Raw genomic sequence first — 23,845 nt, 5'->3', positions numbered from 1 at the left:
TACAATTCCCAATCTTGCAGGTTGTTCCTGAAAGCTGTAGGTTGTGCAGGAACCAACAGACAACTGTCACGGTTAGGGTTTTGTTCCTTGTTCCTATTTCATGTATGACATGTGATCCCTTGTTCAAGTCATGAGATCCTGCCATGTGTTCCCTTGTCTGATGTGTCATGTTGTTATTAGGCTTGTTTGAGATGCGCCTTGCCTCGCCTGAAATGTAGTCGAGAGTAGGCGGCTGCAGTGAGAGGAGGAGTGAAAAAAGCGCAGGCAAGTCGGAAAGTTCTCTCTTATCGCATTGGATCTGACACTTGCGAGATCAATGATGGAAAATCGCGGGATTCACGGGATTCACGCTCGTGCACAGTGTTGCTAATAAACTGGATGTAATTTAAGTTCTGTTGCTTTTATATGAAAATAAATATAATGAACAAGACACCCAAAGTACTTGTTATTTAATTCCATTCCAAATAAGTGTTTATCAATCATTTTTTCTTTAATACAGTCATAGGCTATGTGTTTTTTTTATACGTATAGGCCTAATAAAATGACATTGCATAACCTATAGAGATCGCACTGTCCGAGAGTTTGGGAATATTTTGGGAAAAGTCTGTGTATTTAAGCCCTCATGTTTGCCCTTGTCTTTGAATGTTTTCTGTCGTGGTTCTTGTTTCTGCTTCATGCGTTGCCATGCTTTGTGTTTGTTCACATTTGTAAATTAAAGTTGCATTTGGGTTCTCAACAAGCTTGCCTCCAGGACTTATCATTACAACCACAGTGATATAGCATATTTTACTAGGACTATAGGCCTACTGTGTCACTCCACCTCTTGTACCTGCTTCATCTCTTTAAAATACTGAAAGCGTGTTTGTCTGCACTGTGTTTTGGGATATATGCCCAGGTGTAATGCTGTTCTACATCACTTCATGAACACAGCCAGTAGTAACAGTTTCTCTGTTTCCAAGCTCTCTGGGTCTTGCAATGCTGCAGTTAAATGCTTAGACAGGATAATTACTATAGTCTGCCTTGAGGGATTTCTTATATAATATCTAAAATTACACAATCAATTTGATAGGTTACTATATATTTGTGGAGTGATAGTTCGCTCAATGAGATTTCAGCAAGTGCAGAGCTCCCTCATAAAAGCGATGAGCCAACAACCAATGGGAGAACAGAGAGCCATCTGCAGACTGATACAGTTGGATCCCATGGCTGAGTAAGACCAACTAGAAGCCACTAGCTGAGAGACTAATCCTCTGTGATTTCCTCATTTAATGTGAACGCAGCATAGAGTTACCTTTTACTGCATATGGCTTTGTCATGCCTTGAATTCTGATTGGCCAAGGTAACAGGGAACATTCTTAGAAATTTGTCTAATGTTCTGGCCAGGTTCTCTTAAATTTTTCAAATTCAGTCTTCCAATAACATTAATGTAACGTTCTTTCAAAGTTATCGAGGAGACGATATTTGGGGACTCAAAATGGTATCACAAAGAATAAAATATTTTCAAATTTTTAAAAATGTTACTACTTATTTCCGAATGTTCAGAGAACATTCAAAAATAACATGCCTAAAATGTTTGCAGAATGGAAAATTTCCTTTAACATTCGCATTTCTAAAACACATTTTTTTAAACATTTACAAAAGCTTGACATTTTGAACGTTCAGAGAACATAAATAGAAAATATCAGAAATAAAGTTCTCGTAACTTAATCGGATATATTTTATTAGCTAGGTGATTGGCTCTTTGTTTTTATCGTTCCTCATCTGGAAAAAAATTCCAATGATATAATTGATCTGTGTCATTATCATTATGGTTGTGGTGCAGTCTGGCTAGATTGAACAATGGTCTGGGGAGTCTGCTATGTATTTTCTACTGCACAAGAGGCGTGATCAACGGGCATAGTTCAAATGACTCTTGACGCAATTGGATAGTCCTTCAACCAATCAGACCAACAATCCGGGTTACGTACTTTGCAGCGAAAACTCCATGCAGGAAACGTGTCAACAAACGTGTTGGTTTGGAGCATTGATCAGTGGTTTGCAGAAGCAGCAATGGCACCTAGCAATTTTTGCAAGTTGTGCAAAAAAAAACATGAGTATTTACAACCACTCGAGCGATTTGTTTGCTAAATCAAAAATAAGCCATTGAGCATCTTCATGAGGTTAAACACTTCAATAGTCGCCAGGTGGATAAGTCAGTTTGTGATTGGTCCCCGCAAAATTGTAACGGAGGCAGGATAAAAGAATGTACAGGTTTCCAGCCTGAGCTGCAGGGCGAAATCAAATCGCCAGCAACTCAGGCTGGGTTTACCCAGTCTAGTTGTGGTGTGGACTTTATTCACACAGAATTAGAAGAACAATTATTAAAAATTTAATTTTCATCACTGTTGTGAACAGGCCTTAAAGGGATAGTTCACCCAAAAATGAAAATTCTGTCAGTATTTACTCACCTTCATGTTGTTCCAACCCCGTAAGACCTTCGTTCATCTTCGGAACACGAATTAAGATATTTTTGATGAAATCTGAGAGCTGGATCACTCCTCCATACTAGTCCATAGGCTTCTTGAGGGATTGAAACTTACCGGCCTCGAAAAGTAATTAAAGACATCATTAAAATAGTCCAAGTGACTACAGTGGCTCAATATTAAGTTTATCAAGCGACGAGAATACTTTTTGTGTGCAAAAACAAACATAAATAACAACTTTATTTCAACTATTCATTTCCTTCTCTGTTGGCCTCTAGTCAGTTAAACTAGTGTAATTGCGTAGAGCTACGTCACACGTAGGCTCACTATTGGCCGACGCTGATCATGTGGGTGATGCGTGTGACGTACAAGAACAGATCATACGCTGTTAAACTAGTGAACTGACTCGAGGCCCACAGAGAAGGAAATGAATAGTTGAAATAAAGTCGTTATTTTTGTTTGTTTTTTGCGCACAAAAAGTGTTCTCGTCGTTTGATAAACTTAAGATTGAGCCACTGTAGTCACTTGGACTATTTTAAAGATGTCTTTAATAACTTTTCGGGGCCGGGCAAGTTCAATCCCTCAAGAATCCTATGGACTAGTATGGAGGAGTGATCCAGCTCTCAGATTTCATCAAAAATATCTTAATTCGTGTTCCGAACATGAGCGAAGGTCTTACGGGGTTGGAACAACATGAGGGTGAGTAAATACTGACAGAATTTTCATTTTTGGGTGAACTATCCCTTTAACGCTTAATCAGGATTCTTTAATAAACCTAATTTGTATCAAGAAATTTCAATATTAATGGCACAGCACTATGTCAGAGTATTCAGTAGCTAGTTCAACTGAATTGCAAGTAATTAGTGAATATTACACACTTTTCCTGAAATATTTTATGTGGTGCAATTGTCGTGTAGTGAATTAGCATGGGGTCTATGTATTGAGAATTGCCCTATCAGCCCTTAATCTGGAACCAAGCAGAGATATTGACTAACACAGGAAGTCATCCTTCCCTACACGTCTGACATCAGCCTTGTTTGTCTTTCACCATATGCCATCCACGCCAGAGATACAATATGTCAGTGACAAACAGTGGGTCTTATTTTAATACAGCAAGTTATTAGCTGCTTATATTCTCCATTTAATTACTTTTTTATTTTGTTTTACTTAACAAACTGGCTACTGTTTATTTCATCCTTAATCCTTAGCAAATTGTTCATCCTTAATAGGAAAGTTCAGAATAGCTAGGGTAGACTTTTGATTACTGTCTGAATCTGAATTCCCAGGTCTAGTAACACATTTGCAGCATTTTGATTAATGTTGAACATAATTATCCTCACTGGACATGCAGGTCAAACATGCAGGTGGCACAGCTGCCATGGGAGTAGCACACATAAACTGCATTTAATCATCATTAAAAAGGAAGGATAAAGCTGGATAATTCACATTTCATATTAGAAGTATGTACGATGTGTGTGTCAAGTAAAAAATGTACACATTTAACGGTTCAACAGTTCAATTATGTCATGCATTTGGACATGTTTGACGTGGTCATAATTCAGAGAAGATATAAGAAAAGTCAAATGGGTTATAATTGCTTTGAAAAGTAAAAATAAAAATAAAAACTGATATGACACCGTAGAATAGATTCAGAAATTAAGTAAGTAATTAAATAAATAAAATATTTTGACTTTGGCATTTCTTGCCACTGACTTGCCACTGCCCAGTATGACTGATCAGAAGAGTTCTCTGGACTTCTCACAAAATTCTAGAACGGATCTCTGTCCTAAAATCATTTCTATGCATAACAGGAAAGCAGTTGACTTGACAAAGGCTAAATTGCCTAGAGTAAAGGTGACTCTGAACCAGAATTTAATTTTCTCACTTGGGTCTGTCCTATACACCACCCTACTTTTTTCCCTAAAGTATTGTGCTGTTTCTCCCTCCAGCTAATCTCGTGTTACTTTTTCCTACTGGTTCTCAAGAATACATCATCTGAGCTATATCAGGTAAAAGGCCCATGAATGAAAACAACCTTAGGGTGCTGATAACGCAGTTGTCTTACCTGATCCCAGGGACAGATGATTCCTCCAAAAAACATAAAGAGGTAACCCATGGCAACCAGGCAGGCCCAGATCACCAAGGAGAAAACATGGAGCAGCTTCTTGAAGACGGACTCAATGCAGACCAGAACAAAGATAGTGAGGAAAATTGCCAGCGCAGTGGGGACAGTGATTACAAAGGCGATGTGATCCTTGATATCCTGCGGAGAGATTGCAGTGTTACAAAAAGACCTTTTACTGAGCCTTCCAACTACACCTGCATGACAGCCACTAAATAATAGTTTATCAGATAAACTAGAGACTGCCTATCAACTGAAAACCCCACAAATTCTACCTTCAAACTGAGGGACTGAGCAGTGACCTATGCTGGTTAATTTGTTTCCTCTATAGGTCACACAGTGTCCCTGTTACTAGCCTATTACCAATACACAGTGATTATAACAACACATATAATGTATAATTATAAGCAGTGGCACAAAATAATTACACATTAAGGATATTAAATGTAGGTTATAAATAATGTCAATGTCAATTTTATTTATATAGTACCATTAATAGCAATCTATGTTGCACAATGTACTACACAATGAAGACAATATAACAACATAAGACAATACCATATAATTAATAACAAAAAAAAATAAAAAACTTCCTCATTGATTATATGCCAATTCACAAAAATTAGTTTTTAGCTTAGATTTAAAAACCGACAGTGATGCAGAGCGAATACATAGAGGCAGTAATAATTAAGTAAAATAAGTAAAAATAATAATCCTTACTTAAACTTATGTCTGCAATGCACTTAAACGTTTTCTCAAGTATTACTACGCTGTTGTACTGTATGTACTGAAATTTGGTATTGTAGCACTTAGGGGTGTTAACGAATTGCATCGATTACAAATCCTGACGATGCATATGCATCGAACCTGAAACATGTATTTTGAATCGTGAATCGTTTATTTCGGTCAATGTTCGATTTAAAATGCTAAGAATCGAATAATTTGCGATTCTATAGCGTTTCAGTGCTTTAAAACATATAAACATTAAATGACTACATGCGCGTAATGGAGGCGTTGTGCGGCGTCATTTGGCGTCCTCACAGCTCTCCTTCACAGATACTCGCTGCACTCTTTACCATCTTTCACTGGATTTCGCTCACGCTCGGTCCCATATAGCTCTCATCTACAGATTTTTGAGCAGTCCATTTTTGAGCTCTCCTCAGGACAGCCACTGGTGTTCACATGAGCAGATGACAGCTCTCTATCGAGAAAGCAAGTCTTGAGTCAAACCGCTCAAGCCATTAATAAAGCTGCCATTGCGCGGGCACTGCTATGAAACAACTTGTTCGTAGCGTGGAAACGTCGCCGTTATTTTCTTTAAGATAAGATACTGAAGTTTTAAGGAAATGGGTCATACCCGTCCTGAGCAGTTAAAGTAAAACCCCACTTATTCAAGGGTGCACATTTATTACATGGAAAGAGAAAACGCATAATAGGTGTCTAAAAGGCGCACGCGTCCGATTAGCCTAATCATGAATGATGAATGAAATGTAACTTAATGTCGTTAAACTGAATGTACGAAGAAAACTGATGAAATAACTACAACATTAATTACACTGAAATAAGAGCGCATGGTTTATCCATCAATCAGATGCGCATTAAAGTTGCATTTGTAATCGTTAATATACCACAAGTAGACACCCAGCGCGTTTTCTTTCATAATCATAAGGAAAATGTTCAGTAGAAAGAGAACAAAGAGTAGCTATTCCATGAGGAAAAGTTAGTTAAGGTTTAGTTGGGAAACTTTGGAAATATTTTTTATAATAATAGATTCATTAAAAACTAACATAATATTAACAATAGACAAAATGTCGTTGTTGTTTTTTTTTCACTCTCTGACCCCCGAAGACAGCTGTATAATTCACACCCTGACTAAGACCCATTGGGGGAAGCATTTAAATAATCCTATGAATGCATATAAAAAATGAAGAATCGAATCGAATTAATCGAATCGCATCGAATTTTAATGTGAATCGCATTGAATCGAATCTTTCTGAATTTGCAAAAATCGTTCTTGAATCGAAACGAAAACCTATGATTTGTGAATCGAATCGATTCGCTTGCTACCCAAAGATTCACAGCCCTAGTAGCACTACATCATTGTGGTCTCATGTTGGCTGAACGTCTGATGCATATGGCACAAGTTTCTGGAAACAATTCCTGAGTTTCAAAGTTGCGATCTGATTGGTTGAATTCTACAGGATGTCCGGGATCGAGTGTGTTGTGTTCTTTATCGGTCCGCCTGGAAACAAATGCCATCACGCCAAAACCCCTCGTGGAAGAGGAAAGACGTTGTGTTTACAACTGTGAAAATGAGCGCTTACCAGGATCAACTAAACTCTGGATTTTCAAAAGTATGTAAAGTTTGCGGCTCTATTGATGCAGAAAACTTGCACAGTGTTCTTAAATGAATAATTTATTAGATGCAAGGGTGTCTGTTATTGTAGGGACAACGACATTATATTGTCACGCCCCTAAACATGAAGCGAAACAAAACAAACTGTGATTGGTTGCGTTACATGTCAGTCAAACATCTTATTAACTGCTTTAGCTTGTTTTATTGTCATAATTAAGGTTCTTTGGAAAGCATCCCCTGAATCAATTTTCTACAATTCTTGCAGTTTAGTTCTAACCCTTATCAAACACCTTTAAATTGAGGCCTCGTCTCATTTTAGTATCAACAGCATTTCAGATGTTTCTCCTAAAATTCCTTTGGAAAAATAAAATTCACAATTGAGACGAGAAATTAATTAGAAATAGCAAATTAGAATTAGAACTTCCTTCACAGTTCTATTTCTTTATGCTTTATAAAATGTTGGTTGTTTGATTTCAAATATCAACAGTGTCCAACAGTGTTTTTGAAATAACACTTACCCCACCTTTAAAACAGCTCAAACAATGCATTTTTGTCTAGAACTAGGATTAAGCCTGTTCAGTAAAACCAGCCATTCATTTTGATTCTCAAATATATCATATTTTAGTATCAACAGGGTTTCTCCCAAAATTCCTTAGAAGAAATAAAATTAGGTACAACTGAGACACGAGAATGTTCTGAGAGAAAGGAGTACAAAGTGAGAATGAGCTGTGAGAAACATGTGAGATCTCTTTACTGTCTTGCTGTAATCTCTTTTAAGACTCCATTATAAAAATAAAAATAAATTATTGCTCAGAGGTATCTTTTTTTATGACATTGGGGATTTTTAACTTTAATTGACAGGGTTGTGTTTCCCAAAAGCAACGCAAGCTTTAAGCCAGGTGCCCCCTCATAATATTCATACTAGTCCTTTATAATTGTTGCTTGTCAGACTGTATGAACATGATCATCGCTGTAAGATCTCAGTTGTCATTATTGTCACACTGTATGACAGTCAAGACAAGGGTCTTGTAACAAGGGTTACAGTCGTAACCCAAGATGTTCCCTTTTGCAACTTCCGCCATGAAGAAGACCTCTGAACATAAATCTTCAGAGCTCTAACAAGGCAGAGCAAATGAAGTCTTTCTTCATGCACTGTCGAGAGGTGAAGGATGAAAAGCCTGCAAAACCGTAAGCCGTGCCACATTAGATGGCACTTTAGGCACATAGCTCGGCCTGGGATGCAAGATCGCCTTTATATCGCCTGGAGCAAACTCCAGGCACCCTTTAGATATAGAAAGGGTCTGAAGATCTCCTACTCTTCTCAAAGAAGTAATGGCTAAAAAAAACTATCTTGAGGGAAAGGTTCTCTGCCTCAGCCGACTCCGGAGGTTCGAAGGGGGCCTAAACCAGCGCTTCGAGAACCACTGCCAGGTCCCATGTGGGAACTCTGGTCTGAGGCGCAGGTCCCATCCTCCAAGCCCCATGGAGGAAACTTATGACCAGCTGATGTCTTCCCAAAGGGCCATCACCCAGGGAGTGTGGAAAGCCGTAATGGCAGCCACATACACCTTGAGTGTGGATGGGGTAAGAGCAGCAGAGAAGCGAACCTGGAGGAACTCCAGCACTGTAGCCACCGGGCAGTTAACTGGGTCAACATCATGCTCTCTACACCAAATGGTGACATTCCATTTTAGGTTGTACAATTTCCTTGTGGTCCCTCCGCTCTAGAGCTTAGTATGGTCTCGACTACTCCTGCTGACAGGTCAGCCTCTCGGTACGGTGCCCCCTCAGGGGCCAGACTCACAGACAGTTTCCACAACTCTGGCCGAGGGTGAAATATTGAGCCCTCTGCCCGAACAGCAGGGCCCTCCTGATGGAGATATCCAATGGAGAGCCCTCTAGGAGTGATATTATGTCTGAGAACCATATTCAGACCAGCCACAATGGGGCTACAAGCAGTAGACAGACCCCGTCACGACGGACCCTCTCCAGAACTCCCAGGAGCAGAGCGATCTGGGAAAATGTGTACAGGCGCCACCTTGGCCCCGCCTGCACCATGGCATCCAACCCCAGTGGGGCTGGATGCGTGAGATAAAAACTACAGTGGACAGTGTGTTGCCTCTTGAGACGCGAACAGATCCACTTCCACTTGGCCGAACCTTGGCCGAACTCTCGCCTCATAGAGGCTGTGGTTTCAGACCTCCCTGGTGATTTAGATAGGACACCACTGACATATTGTCTGTTATCACAAGAACAGGGTGACCATTGAGGTCTGGCAGGAAACTCGTCAGAGCTGAGAAAACCGCCAGCATCTCCAGGCAATTTATGTGCCAGGAGGAATGATGGTCCTGCCATAGACCTCTCGTAAGCGTCTGTCGAAGCGGCTTTCCAGCAACATGGTGCTCCCAGCACGGGACCTTGGGACAGGAACCAAGGTTTCTTCAACATAGATAGGGAACGACGGCATCTACGCATAACCCTGATCATGCGGAACGGGTTCCCCCTTTAGGGAAAACCCCTTGGTTTTCAACCAGCACTGCAGGGCCCTGATATGCAGCAGGCTGGATGGAATCAGGTTGGACGCTGCTGCCATGAGCCCTGACACTCTCTTTTTTGAAAATGTTTTACAGTGATGGCCTGGCCTAGCTTTACCCTGGTCACTGTGGATGGGCTCGCACAGTATATTGGAACGCTTCGCCCCCAAAAGCGACCCTCAGGAACTTCATGTGAGATGTAAGATGAATATGTGGAAGTATGCGTCCTTCAGATCTATCATGACAAAGCAATCCTTGGATTTGATTTGGCTCACAATGTTTTAAATAGTGAGCATCTTGAACCTGAATCTCCTCAGAGACTGATTCAAGTGCCTTAGATCTAGAATTGGAAGCAACCCCCAGCCTTCTTGGGAACTATGAAGTAGCGGCTGTAAAGCCCGAACTCCCTGTCCGGCGGAGGAACACGTTCTATAACCTCCTTTGCCAACAGGGAGTTTACTGCTTGTTCCAATACCCGACCCTGCTGTGGGTTGACTGCAGTCCAAACCACCCCGTTGAAATTCGGTGGGCGGAAATGGAACTGTAGGCTGTACCCCTTGCCAAGGAGAAATATTTGGCAGGTTTTGTCATGCTTTGAAATATTCTATAGCCTCTCGAGGCTGATTTCAGGAAATATTAGAGATTTGTTCTTGATCCCCTGAAGCGGCTCTCTGGCAGGGTTTGGTCAAAAACGATTCTCGATGTGCGGACATGAGCGCTGCCTGGCAAGCCTGTGGGGCAGACAGTGCAGCGTGCTTTCGCTGGAAACCGATGTGTCCCGAAGCGCACCTGACGGGGGGATACAGACATTGATTTCTTGAGGGCTCCCTAGAGGGGAAGCTCTTTCGGTTTTCGTTCTCGACACCCTGAAGCGGAGGACCGGCAGGGAATAATCAAGAACAATTTCCAATGTGCGGACACAAACACTGCCTGGCCGCAAGCCTTTGGGGCGGACAATGCAGTGTGCATTCGTTGAAAACTGATGTGTCCTGAAGCACACTTTATGGCAGAATACAAACATCAATTTCCTGGCATGGAGGAGCGAAAACTTCAGAGGTCTGCGGAGACCGACAGGACCTTATACGAAGCTGTCTTCAAGAAAATATCAGTCCTCAGATCTGTTTTCTCTTTGGAAAGCATCAGGCAAGAGTGTTGCTTTGACCCCCAGGCTTCTTCATCGGGGGCTCGAGAGGCAACCACTCATTCGCTGCTGCTTAAACTAGGAAATCGGCTCATAATGTGCACAGGCAGCATCCTCGAGAACTGCCCATGCATGCTCTGCTCCCAGCTTAGTCAGATGATTATTTCATCTTTTTTAATTCCTCAGAATTAAATCCAGCCATAATAACTAGACAAGTATAACATGGTCTGAATGGTGGACTGAAATATTTAGCTCAAATTCAGATAATATTCCACCATTTTAATTCATCAGAATTAAATGCAGCCTTAAACACCAGACAAGTGAAACCCAGTCTGAATGATAGGCTGAATAAAAATATCTAACTCCTCAAAGCCATATAATATTTATACATGTAGGCTATAGCGGTCTCGTAATCTACATGTTGCCTCGACAACGCGATACGAGCCATTCATAATACATATTGGCTTTCTTCCCTCAAGATGAAAGTCAATAGGCGTGAGGCTGAAACACCCGAAAGCGCACATATTTTTATTTTGCTGTACGCTTCGAGATATTTCTCAATGAACACAGCCAGCCTCAAGAGCTGACTATGCCTCGCACCCAAACAGTATCACACACCAATCGCGTGTGTCACCTCTCAAAGTTTAAAGTGGGCAAGAAGATATACGCTTTCAACTGTGCTTATGGTAACAATTCAAGTTCCCACAGGACAAACAACACCAAATAGGACAGACAGTTGTACACAGAGCGTTTGCTGAAGAACAAAAAGCAAAGTCTGTTTTGTGTCGGCATCCCTTTGTAGCTTTCGTGTATGCAATAACGTTACGTCATGACGCAACACTAATCAGGATTGGAATAGTTTCATTCATGCTTCAGACGCGCTACACTGGGGGCATTCCCCATAAAAAAAAAATGATCGCAACGGTCATAAATCGGCTGTTAGTGAACATGTCAAACTAATGATCAAATACTTCAGATTTTAGCCTAGGATCAGAGGAATCTTTTAGGATTTGCAAAATTGGTCTTAGATGGCCAAATCGCGGCCAAAATCGCACAGTGTGCACCCGGCTTAAGTTGATTATAGAGACCATTGGGGACAATTGTTCTACGATCAATTTAGGCTCACAATGCTTTTAGGAAATGCAGCCTAGGACAGTAGGAGGATAGACAGGAAACAATGGGAGAGCTATGAAGAGAACGGGAGCAGGAAAGTACCTTTAGCAGGGACACAAACCTCTCTGTCTGAGGTACAGTTGTGTCTCAATGCCGATGTGCTGCCCACATGGCTATATGACTCTGACATGAGTACTCTAAGCGAAGGATATGGTGATTCTCTTATATGTCTCATTTAGGTATCTATCCGCTTTGTCTTCAGATTTCTTCAATTTTATATCGTGCACTTGGGCGTGCCGAGGATTGAAGCGCCTTTCAGACAGGACGCGGAATGCGCGGCGCTGCGCTTTGAAACCCATTAATTTCAAGGACTTCCAAAGATACATAACAGCTACAAGTGTATGCACTATGCAAGCACTATATACAGGATTCACCCTATTATACTTTATCGGCATAAATTGATGTCAAACAGCAAACAGCCATCCCAAAATAGTCTATAGCTACATAGGCTGTCTTTGACTTGAACAAGGGTTAAATTACTCGTCAGGCTACAGAAGAATACCATAATTCATCCGTTCAATTAGGCCCTAAGACATCGAGAGTCACGCAGACCTATAACAACCCAGCCACAACATATAATTGGGAATAACATGTCTTACACAGAATGGATTTCAAGGACTTTGCGTGCAGATCAATGGCATCCACCGTTTATATTTATTCTACGAAACTTTGAGTTAACATGTACTAAACATGATTGGAATTTGCACCGCAGCGCCACCACACCTTGATGCTCATGACAAGAATAGCATGTATAGTTATCTTTATTGAAGTGGATTAGGTTTAAAATCGCCATCATGCATGCATGAATGAATGATATTTTTGATATTTTAGACATAATACTCCACGATGATCACATTACACAAAACTGAAATTGCACTTCAAAATAAAACATTGTCAATATTTTTTGAGACCCCCCAAAATTTCACCAATCACGTTTTCAGGGGAGCCCATGTCTTATTAAGAGGAGCCGAGCTCCCCCTAGCTCCCCTGTAGTCCGCACCCTGAATTTATGTATAAATTGTGTATGCAGCACATTTTCCAAACACACTAGAAAGGGATTAGATAAGTTTAGATAGACTGTGTTTTGTATAAGAGATAAATACTTTCTTTTTGTCAAATGTAACACTAGTGTACCAGTGCTTTGAGGTTGTTGCATAACCTTTTTTTCTTTGTTTAGCATTGAAAATGTTGTCTTGCACAAACCATTTTGCATGCATGTAAATATAGGTCACGATTTTCTCTATTAAATCATTGTGCAACAAAAAACTGTCCACACTATGGACACAATAGTGGGGATGAATTAGATTAAAGCTAACCAGAGGAAAGAGAAAAAGAAAAAAATACATCTTAAATGGTTCTTCTAGACATTAATGAGGTTGCATTAGCATAAAGTTGAGACTTTTGCTTGAGTCTCCTGCTTCTCACACTTGTGAGAAAAAAAAATCTAACACTCTCACAATGGTCTCCTTTAAAGTTCTAGAAGAGACCTCAACAACATCACACACTGTGCTCAGATTTTTCTCCTAAACTAAAGACTCCGGGGTTCTCATATTTGTCTCCTCCTAAGTTTCAGAAGAGATCTGAGCAACATCGCACTCTATACTCATATTTTTCTCCTTAGAGACACTTAATTTGTCACATTTGTCTTCCCTAAAGTTTCAGAAGAGACCTCAACACACTGTGCTCAATGTGCTCATAACTTTACTTAGGGAATTCACAAACCAAGCTTCCCTCTTTCCAACTGTAATCGCTTGTATCGCCTGTGTGTTGAAAAAAACATAGATTAAACAGTTGCTACACAGACCAGTGGTGGCTCCAGGATTTATTTATTGGGTGGCCTTCTTCAATATCCTGCATTTATTACATTTTATTTAATTAATTTTCCATTTTACCTAAAAACTATACATTTACAATGTCACATTGTAAAGTGTGCAGATATGTTGTCAATTTCGCTGGACCTCTTTATTCTTACCTTATCAGCTTTAAATCAAAAACAGTTTATTGAAACCTGACGGCTGACAGTCCCACCTACTGGCCTGAACAGATAAGTGAGCTAAATGAAAAGACAAACAAAACAAAAACAAAAATGGAAAAGAGCACAGGGTGTTGAGATGTGTTTTTAAAAGTAAAAAAAAAAAACACCACGAGTAACTGAAAAGGAGACAAGGCACAATGGTCAAAGATCGTCAACAGTTTCTCTATTTCATCACCACTGGGCTAGGGCAAACAAAGTGCAAAAATTTATATTAAAATCTATATTATTTATTATTCAAAAAGATATCGGGCTTTCGACAGTTATCAGGGGCTCAAGCCACCAAAGTAGCTATTCGCCTATAGCAAGAGAACAATACATCGGTTGTTACCGTCTGAGATATTCTTAGATGTGTCTTAAGTGCGTGGTCATTTGCTTCATTTTACTAGAGCTCCATTATGATCGCTGCTGATGAGGAGCTTAATATGATCGCTATTCACTAATGCACTATTCAGTACCTGAGCGTGGCCTAATTGACGCCTCCCCCCAACACCAGAAGCTCAAACTTGCTGCGTAAGACATGAGAATGTACTCATTGGTTCTCGCATGTCAAGCAAGCATGCTTTAGCTTCCGTTGATAATAACTGATGTGTGCATTGATGAATGTTTATATGTGAAAAAAGCCTATAATAAATCTGTTCAGCATATAAAGCAATCATGTCTCTTCAGAAAATTTTGACTAAACCGCTTAATTTATTTAGATTATATTTTTGATCTCTTTATGATCTTTTTGAAGCATCAAAAGTGGTTGCTGTCAATGGAGTGTCACAGTGTTAGGTTTGTGTTCCCCAGGTGTCCACTAGATGTCCTCCTTCCCCACGGTGTCATCCACTTTATGAACTGCATTCCCCACAATCCTTGTCTGTACCCATCACTGCATCATTGCACTCAGCTGTTCCCCATCATCATTGCACTCAGCTGTTCCCCATTATCATTGTTAGTTCTGTGTTATATATACCCTGCCTGTTTAGTGTTTGTTACGGAGTCCTTGTTTTTCGTCACCCCCGCTTCTGAGTTCTGCCTTCTTGCCCGTTTGTATTGTTCTTGTTTATTTTGGATTGCTACTTTGGTTTTGACCCCTGCCTGGACTGGATGTATGATTACGGATTTCCCCAATAAATTCTTACCTGCAATTGGATCTCTCTGTTTCCCGTGTGTGGATCGTGACAGAAGGACTCCGCCATGTCTAGATCCAGCTGTAAGAATTTTCGTGGCTCTTCCCCAGCTATCGAGAGGGGGAATTCTAAGACCGAAGAGGTGACTCCGCAGATGAACATTTTTCAATGTTTTGCGCTATGGGCCCGTCAAACGGAGGAGATCATGGCGGCCAAATCCCCCGAGTCTCCTTCCATCAGGATTGAACAATCGTTTGAGGGAACCCGCCTGGTTAGGTTTTTTGGAACCCGTGGAGGTCGCAGGAGAGGAGGTGCTAGAGGTGAGCGCCGGCACCACTCTCCTCTTCGGTCCTTCCTCGACCCTGGGCTGGCGATGTCCAACCCAGAGTTCCATCCACCGCTGGTTCCGTCCAGCCCCGAGCCCTCACCGCTGGCGCCGTCCAGCCCCGAGCCCTCACCGCTGACGCCGTCCAGCCCAGAGCCCTCACCGCAGGCGCAGTCCAGCCCAGAGCTCTCACCGCTGGCGCCGTCCAACCCAGTGCCCTCTCGCTCTCATGGACGGAGGAGGAGAAAGAGACACAGTCCATCTGCCCAGCCAGAGACCGCTCACATCACGTCTGCTGATCCAGAGACCGCTCACGTCACGTCTGCGGATCCAGAGACTGTTCACATTCCGTCTGCCCAGTCAGAGACTGTTCACGTTCCGTCTGCCCAGTCAGAGACTGTTCACGTTCCGTCTGCCCAGCGAGAGACTGTTCACGTTCCGTCTGCCCAGCGAGAGACTGTTCACGTCACATCTGCCCAGCGAGAGACTGTTCACGTCACGTCTGCCCAGCGAGAGACTGTTCACGTCACGTCTGCCCAGCGAGAGACTGTTCACGTCACGTCTGCCCAGCGAGAGACTGTTCACGTCACGTCTGCCCAGCGAGAGACTGTTCACGTCACGCCTGCCCAGCGAGAGACTGTTCACGTCACGCCTGCCCAGCGAGAGACTGTTCACGTCACGTCTGCCCAGCGAGAGACTGTTCACGTCACGTCTGTCCAGCGAGAGACTGTTCAGGGTCCGTCCGCCTTCCTGGACCTGGACTATCTGGAGCGTCTGGCTCGGATCCTGGACATGCCCGTGTCTGCTGTTCCAGAGCCGGAACCAGTTTCTGCTGTTCCAGAGCCGGAGCCGGAGGCAGAGCCAATGGCCGTTCCAGAGCCGGAGGCAGAGCCAGTGCCCGTTCCAGAGCCGGAGGCAGAGCCATTGCCAGTTCCAGAGCCGGAGGCAGAGCCATTGCCGGTTCCAGAGCCGGAGGCAGAGCCATTGCCGGTTCCAGAGCCGGAGGCAGAGCCAATGCCTGTTCCAGAGCCGGAGGCAGAGCCAGTACCCGTTCCAGAGCCGGAGGCAGAGCCAGTGCCGTCTGCCTTCTTGGATCTGGACTATCTGGAGCGTCTGGTTCGGATCCTGGACATGCCCATGTCTGCTGTTCCAGAGCCGGAGGCAGAACCAGTGCCTGTTCCAGAGCCGGAGGCAGAGCCAAGGCCTGTTCCAGAGCTGGAGCCAATGTCTGTTCCAGAGCCAGCGCCTGTTCCAGCGCCAGAGCCAGTGTTTGTTTCTGTGTTTGTGTCTGTCCTTGTGACCATTTCTGTTCTAGTGACTGTTCCTGAGCCAGTGTTTGCAGTTCCTGAGCCGGTGGCTGCTGCTCCAGAGGCAGAGCCAGTGCCCGTTCCAGAGCCGGAGGCAGAGCCAGTGCCCGTTCCAGAGCCGGAGACAGAGCCAGTGCCTGTTCCAGAGCCAGTGTCTGTTCCAGAGCCGGAGGCAGAGCCAGTGTCTGTTCCAGAGCCGGAGGCAGAGCCAATGCCTGTTCTAGAGCCGGAGGCAGAGCCAATGCTTGTTCCAGAGCCGGAGGCAGAGCCAATGCCTGTTTCAGAGCCGGATGCAGAGCCAGTGCCTGTTCCAGAGCTGGAGCCAATGTCTGTTCCAAAGCCAGTGCCTGTTCCAGTGCATGAGCCGGTGTCTGTTCATGAGCCGGTGTCTGTTGCTTTTCCTGTGCCATGGTCGCCCTCGCCCTGGTCGTCACCGCCCTGGCCGCCCGAGGGGTCTTCACCGCCCTGGCCGCCCGAGGGGTCTTCACCGCCCTGGCCGCCCGAGGGATCTTCACCGCCCTGGCCGCCCGAGGGGTCTTCACCGCCCTGGCCGCCCGAGGGGTCGTCTGCTTCGCACGGGCCGCCCGAAGGGTCGTCTGCTTCGCACTGGCCGCCCGATGGGTCGTCTGCTTCGCCCTGGCCGCCCGATGGACTGTCTTCTTCGCCCTGGCCGCCCGATGAACTGTCTGCTTCGCCCTGGCCGCCCGATGAACTGTCTGCTTGGCCCTGGCCGCCCGATGGACTGTCTGCTTCGCCCTGGCCGCCCGATGGACTGTCTGCTTCGCCCTGGCCGCCCGATGAACTGTCTGCTTCGCCCTGGCCGCCCGATGGACTGTCTGCTTTGCCTTGGCCCCCGGCTAAACCATCACCCCCTGTTTCTGTTCCCTTTCATGGACCTGGCCCCCCATCCCTCCCCCTGATCCTCCACCATTCCACCTCCCTCCTGAACTCTTGTGTTGTGTGTTTTGTCTTGGAGCATCTGGTAGCCGCTCCGTAGAGGGGGGGTTATGTCACAGTGTTAGGTTTGTGTTCCCCAGGTGTCCACTAGATGTCCTCCTTCCCCACGGTGTCATCCACTTTATGAACTGCATTCCCCACAATCCTTGTCTGTACCCATCACTGCATCATTGCACTCAGCTGTTCCCCATCATCATTGCACTCAGCTGTTCCCCATTATCATTGTTAGTTCTGTGTTATATATACCCTGCCTGTTTAGTGTTTGTTACGGAGTCCTTGTTTTTCGTCACCCCCGCTTCTGAGTTCTGCCTTCTTGCCCGTTTGTATTGTTCTTGTTTATTTTGGATTACTACTTTGGTTTTGACCCCTGCCTGGACTGGATGTATGATTACGGATTTCCCCAATAAATTCTTACCTGCAATTGGATCTCTCTGTTTCCCGTGTGTGGATCGTGACATGGAGGGACAGAAATCACTCAGATTTTATTAAAAATATCTTAATTTGTGTTCCAAAGATGAACAAAAGTGCTACGGGATGGCAGAGGGCGAGTAATTAATGACAGAATTTAAATTTTTTTATGAAATAACCCTTTAACCATTTAACAACCGTTAATAATTATTATAATTATAATTATAGACTAATTATCATTAATAAGTGAAATATTGTATAACTTCGTGGCCCCGACAAGATATTGGTTACCACCCCATATCCCCTCACTCCCACCACCAAAATGTATTGTCCCAATTTTCTTATTCATATAAAATGAGATTTCAAGGATATTTTGACCAGTGAACTAGGGAATGTTAGGTTATGGTAGCTATTGAAGTGTTGCTCACATTAGCTAACTGCAATTAGAGTATAATATTATCTAATGATAAACATTAACTAAAACGCGTTACATAAAATACTACTACTGGCAAGATTCCTAAGAGGTCAACAAATGCCTTAAAATGTCAACAAAAAAAATGCAGTAATTTCATCAACAGAAATTGCTGCCATGAGCTGCCATGAGCCCTGACACTCTCTATTTTGAAAATGTTTTACAGTGATGGCCTGGCCAAAAATGGCGTGGAGCTTTAGAAACGCTGAAATGAATAGGCTTTAATGCTGAAAATACCTATTGGTTGCCCGATGACACGGATAAAACTAAATGTGCTTTTATCACAACTTACTGGACAAATATCATATTATTGTTATTATTATTAAGAATAATAATAACATTATTATTTGTATGGATTGCATTAAATATTGTTTGATTTGAGCTTAAAATGGGAAAAAATAATGGAGTATAAAAAAAACAATGAGCTAAATAATATTATTTGTTTAATTCAAGATAATTTCTTTGGGAAAAAAGTCTTAATATATTACACAGTTGCTTTTATTATTATTATTTGCAGTAATCTGAATTAATCACCACAACAATAACGCAGAGGAACGATATTGTTGGAACCACTTTCAGAATGATTTGTTTCCAAATAAGCGATAAAAACAGACAGCCAATCAGAATTTGTGCTGCTTTAAAGAGCTTGAACATTTAAAGTGGCAGACGACATAACTGCATGCAGCGCGGTAAACAACAATACCATGCATTGGTGTAGCCGCTAAAATAGTTATCGTTATAGTGTGATCATCAGAATTCAAAACTTCCTTGTTACTCCAAAAACCTTTATTGAAACCAATCTGCCAAAACTACTAATTTTCTACTTCTGGATTTTTAATGCATAATTGAGATGAATACATCAGCACAAGACTGCCTGCTCAGACACAGATAAAACCCTCATTATTGCCTCTTTAGCCCGGCCCACTCACGCGTTACATGGACAGACAGAATAACAGGATCGCTGGACTAAAAATGACATTACCTTCAAAAGGATCCAAATGTTAGGAAATTGGTTGTTTATTTTCAACAATGTTAAAGTCTCAGTAGAGCATTATTTGTTTGTTAGGTTCATTTCACTGTGTTGGTGGATTCTTTGGTAAACCAGTTGCAATAAAATGGAAGTTTTGCAAACGGATTTTTACTGAAAGATATGGACCCGACATTAATGCCGCGAGATGTAGATAACAGAGTTTGTTCTAATCTCTGATCACTGATTATTTTGATAAGGACTTAGGCTATGTACAGTCAGGCATTTTGTCATAAAATTGTTTATTGCTTTTTATGCAGCAGTAAATCAAGCCAGTTCCTCTTGGTAGCATAAAATTCATGCATTATTTAAAATGTAGTCTATCAGTGACTTGAGTTCTGCACTGAAGTTTGTTTTAGATAGTTATTAAGCAATTAAGGCTAATGTAAAGTATGAATAAATGCTAAATGTTTTTTTTGTAACTTTGGGATTTATGGTATGTATGGTTATGTTTGGCCTAGCAATAACATTTTTTTTTTTTTAGATATAGAAATTAAACGTCTTAGATTGTTAATGCAACTCCATTGATATTTCCATTATGATAAGTACTCAGATTAGTGATGGTTGCTAGACCACGTTTTACATACAATACATCTGATTACTTGTGAGATCACCTGTTTAGGCTGGCTGGTTAGAACAAAAACACAAGATATTGCTCCCTTTTATAGAAAGCTTTAATTATTTTAATTGCTGCTCTAGAATTTTTTATTTGCTTTGTTAACTTCTTTTGCATGGGCACTATGACCTTAAATGATACACAGTTTTTGAATTAATGATACATTTTTTTCAGTTCCCTTTGTATGGAAAGGGTAATTACTCAGTAATTACTGTTTTATTTACTATTCCTACTGTATTTAAAATAAAAATACATTGTACATACATCTGTACATAACACACACTATTGATCAGAGGTCTTCAATCCTGCTCCTGGAGGGCCACTGTCCTGCAGTGTTTAGTTCCAACCCTAATCAAACACACCTGAATCAGCTCATCAAGCTCTTCAGGATCGCTTGAATATACAAAGGCAGGTGTGCTGAAGCAGGTAGGAACTAAACTCTGCAGGACAGTGTTCCTCCATGAGCAGGATTGAAGACCTCTGCTATTGATAAACAAATCCATTTTTAATTAGACTAAACAATTGTTTTATATTTTTTAGGGATTTTTCAGTATTGAATTCAATATGCATTATTTATAATATTAAAAATGAATATTACTAGTCTGTCTCTTAGATTACATTTTTTACTAGCTTATTGCAATGCGTTCTGGGATTCTGGGATACATGTGACGCGGTCTTGCCGTCTGACTATAACAAGGTGGCAGCATAATTAAGTTGCCTACCATTTGGAACAAATATTGTGTGTAGATGAAGATGCCAGACAATGCTTTCTCCAGAAGCTCAGGTTTTGGAACAGCACTATTGACTATAGCACACCAAAATGTAACTCAAAATTCTCAAAATGATACAGCAATACACATGAAACTCCAAACAGGGACATCTAAATGGATTCAAGCTCTAATAAGTAGCCTCTTAAGAGTTTCAGTGTTTAAAGAGCCCAGGATGTCTGTGAAAAGCCTTTTCACCCGATAGCATTATAATTAAAGCCACAAAGTAAGACAGCAAGAAACAGCCTGATTATCAGCAGCATTTTCTGCAATCATTTTCTCACTTAGGAGCAACACTAAACCTCTGCTGGCACCACTATATTGACACTCTAAAAATATCTTTGTTAAAAGTCATGATGTCAGGCTATAGTAACATGGTGTGATTTTGATGGTGTCTCGTCTGGCTTTTTCACAGCGACAACATTTGCTTCTTTTTTCTATAATCCCTACTGTTGCAGCATTGAAGTACTCATAGCCAGAACACACAAAACCACTAATAGCATGGGAAAACTGCCTAAGACTCATGCATAATTGATGCAGACCAGCTTTCAGAAACGCATAAGAAATGGAAACCCTGATGAAAATTGGAGGTATTGGGCACCATCCTATCTATTTTATCATAGAGGACACAGAACAGGCCTGCAATAGCCAAAACCCACAAGCACGATCTTCTACCTAAATGCCACAAAGCATGCACGGGCAACGTTTGCCCTGTGGCCACTTATCAGATGTGTGAGGCTGAGTGAAAACAGGTCATGGGGGGGAGCAAAACGTCAGGGTTTCAGAGTACGATTATAAAAAAGGCTTTTTTCACAATCAATGTGATGTGTGCAACCATGGGAGTCGCGGAGAGCATTGCGGCAACCCAAGGCGGGCTCAGCAGCCACTATGATTTGATATTTAGGTCAGGCAGTCAAAAGACAAGAGAGAAAGTAGCGCACGCATTGAGAGTGCGTATCTACACAGGGGTTGATGTCATACTGTGAAATGGTGCTTGCTTATGCATTCCCTGGTCTCTCTAATGCATTAAGGCTGATTTAATCGGGCGTAACTTATATTTCACTGTAGATTCCAGATTTTTTGAAACATGATTGGCCTTAAAATTGAGGGAAAAGCAAACAGAACTTTTGGACAGCAACTCATGTATCCTGTCCACGTGAATTCTGTTTTTAGGTCAGACAGTCAAACTGTGATGGAAATACCTCAAAACTTCTGGGAAAATCTGTGTAAACTGTCTCAGCACGTGCCAGCAATACATGTACAAAACTCTGATTCAGACACCCTGACAACACTAAAGCAGTTCTCCTTGGTCCCATGATCCCTTTCTGCTTCATCTGCAAGTGGCACATATATAATCTTCTGAAATGTCAAACAATTTAAATGAATCAATGTTGATATTGTGATAGTATTACCACATAACTCAAACATCTCCCCCTGCAAAATAAAAACCTAATTTAACCAAAAGAATCTGGCTCTGTGCTCTATGCATAAACATACATAGTTTATTACATTTCTGGATATGTTTTCCATATAATACCTATTACACATCTAATGGTTAACAAATCATTGATTGCATTATAGAGAAAATTATTAGGTTTGAATTCACAATGATTTCAATTTTTGCATCAGCTGAGCTAGTCAAAAATGCAAACAGCTTTACTGTTGACAGGTAAATAGTTTCTACTTAATCTGTTCTGCTTAATTACCCACGACTTTCCAAATGCGTTCCCTTTGCTTCCAAACATTGATTACTCCCTGCTGGATCTTTATGACTTTTACATGAATCACAGAAATTCAAAGAGATTACATACTATTTAAGGTAAACAGTGACATATGGTTCCTGTAGTCCATACAAACAGAGCTGATTGGATGGAACTTCCTCTAAAGTGTGATGTTTTTGGGCACAGGAAATGTATTTTCCTATACACATCGCAAAAAAATTTCCAGGTGTGGGCTTTTAGAAGTATTGTTAACTGCTTTAAAACCCCTCAAAGAAATAAGCAAAATATTAATTATATACCCTACCCTGTGTCACTTGCTCAGTACAGTAGCAACAGCTCTCTCTCTCTCAACCAACCTAAAAACACTGTCTCCCATCCTTTTCTGCCTTTTCCCCATTCACCTTCCCCTCAGTCTCCAAACACTCACCAGCCCAGAGGCGAAGAAAACAGCCAACAGAGCCAGGCAGGCACCCATCACAATGAGGAGCAGAAAAACAAAAAGTGGGTGTTGCTGGCTCATAAGATAGTACGAGTCATACAGCCAGTCTGGGGACCTTTGTCTCCGGCCACGCACACCTCCTCCTCCTGTTACATCTCCTCCTGTCCGGGAGCCCCTCTCCAGCAAGTAGGTCCGCTTACGCATGGCCTCCCTCCACATGGAGCTGGCGTGGTGTTCCTCTCTTTCGGACAGTGGCTGGGGTTTGTGAGGGTCGCGCTCCTCCTCACACAGGTCCTTCAGATGGAGCACTGAAGCTCGGGCTGTGGTGCGCGACCGGTACACCGGCAGGATGGCTTCCATTGTGGAGCGCAGCATCGCTCAGGCAACATGTTGAACTGCAGACTGGCAGAGTGAGAGTGAAAGGAGGCAGTGTGTGTGTGTGTGAGTATGTATGTGCGAGGGAGAAAAAGAGAGAGAGAGAAAATGGGGAGAGGGAGGGTTTGGATTGAGGCAAGGAGAGAAGTAGAACGCAAATGTGAATGAAAAAGACAGAGAGAGAAAGGTCAGACAGGGATGGAGGGGTGGAAAGAGTTTCCTATCAAGATGATGTGCTAGGTTTATTGTTCACCCCCTTTTTTCATAATTTACTTATCCTCAAGTTGTTTCAGCCCTGCATTATTTTTTTCTTCTTCTGTGGAACACAAAATAACATAACATTCTAAGTTAGAATGTCAAAGCCTCTGTTTTATATACAAGGAAATGGATAGTAGTTTCTCTAAAAAGAACAATAAAAGTATTATAAAAATAGTCTAGCCTTCCCTTGTGCTGGAGCTTTCAAATCTAATTTTTGACACGCAAAAGGTGTATATGA

At 42.2% G+C, this 23,845-nt stretch overlaps 1 protein-coding gene across 4 annotated transcripts in view; it reads right to left on the bottom strand.

The window, feature by feature from the left end:
• The window catches only part of adcy2a (adenylate cyclase 2a), a 195,058-nt gene extending 171,627 nt beyond the window's left edge, over window positions 1–23,431 (bottom strand). For 2 of the 4 annotated variants that reach the window (XM_077207345.1, XM_077207358.1), the window contains exons 1-2: window positions 22,963–23,388; window positions 4,528–4,725 (exon numbers count right to left, since the gene is read on the bottom strand). In XM_077207345.1, coding sequence (XP_077063460.1) covers window positions 4,528–4,725; window positions 22,963–23,349 — 585 coding nt within the window. In that variant the 5' untranslated portion in view covers window positions 23,350–23,388. Of the gene's footprint in view, window positions 1–4,527; window positions 4,726–22,962 lie in introns of all 4 variants that reach the window. The other 2 variants (XM_077207341.1, XM_077207353.1) reach the window with 2 other exon arrangements.
• Between the last annotated feature and the right edge of the window lie 414 nt (window positions 23,432–23,845).

The sequence above is a fragment of the Siphateles boraxobius genome, unplaced genomic scaffold (assembly GCF_051911475.1).
Source record: "Siphateles boraxobius isolate OS27281-9 unplaced genomic scaffold, OSU_SipBor_1 12, whole genome shotgun sequence".
Classification (NCBI taxonomy): Eukaryota; Metazoa; Chordata; class Actinopteri; order Cypriniformes; family Leuciscidae; genus Siphateles; species Siphateles boraxobius.
This window is presented reverse-complemented; position numbering and strand designations above follow the sequence as displayed.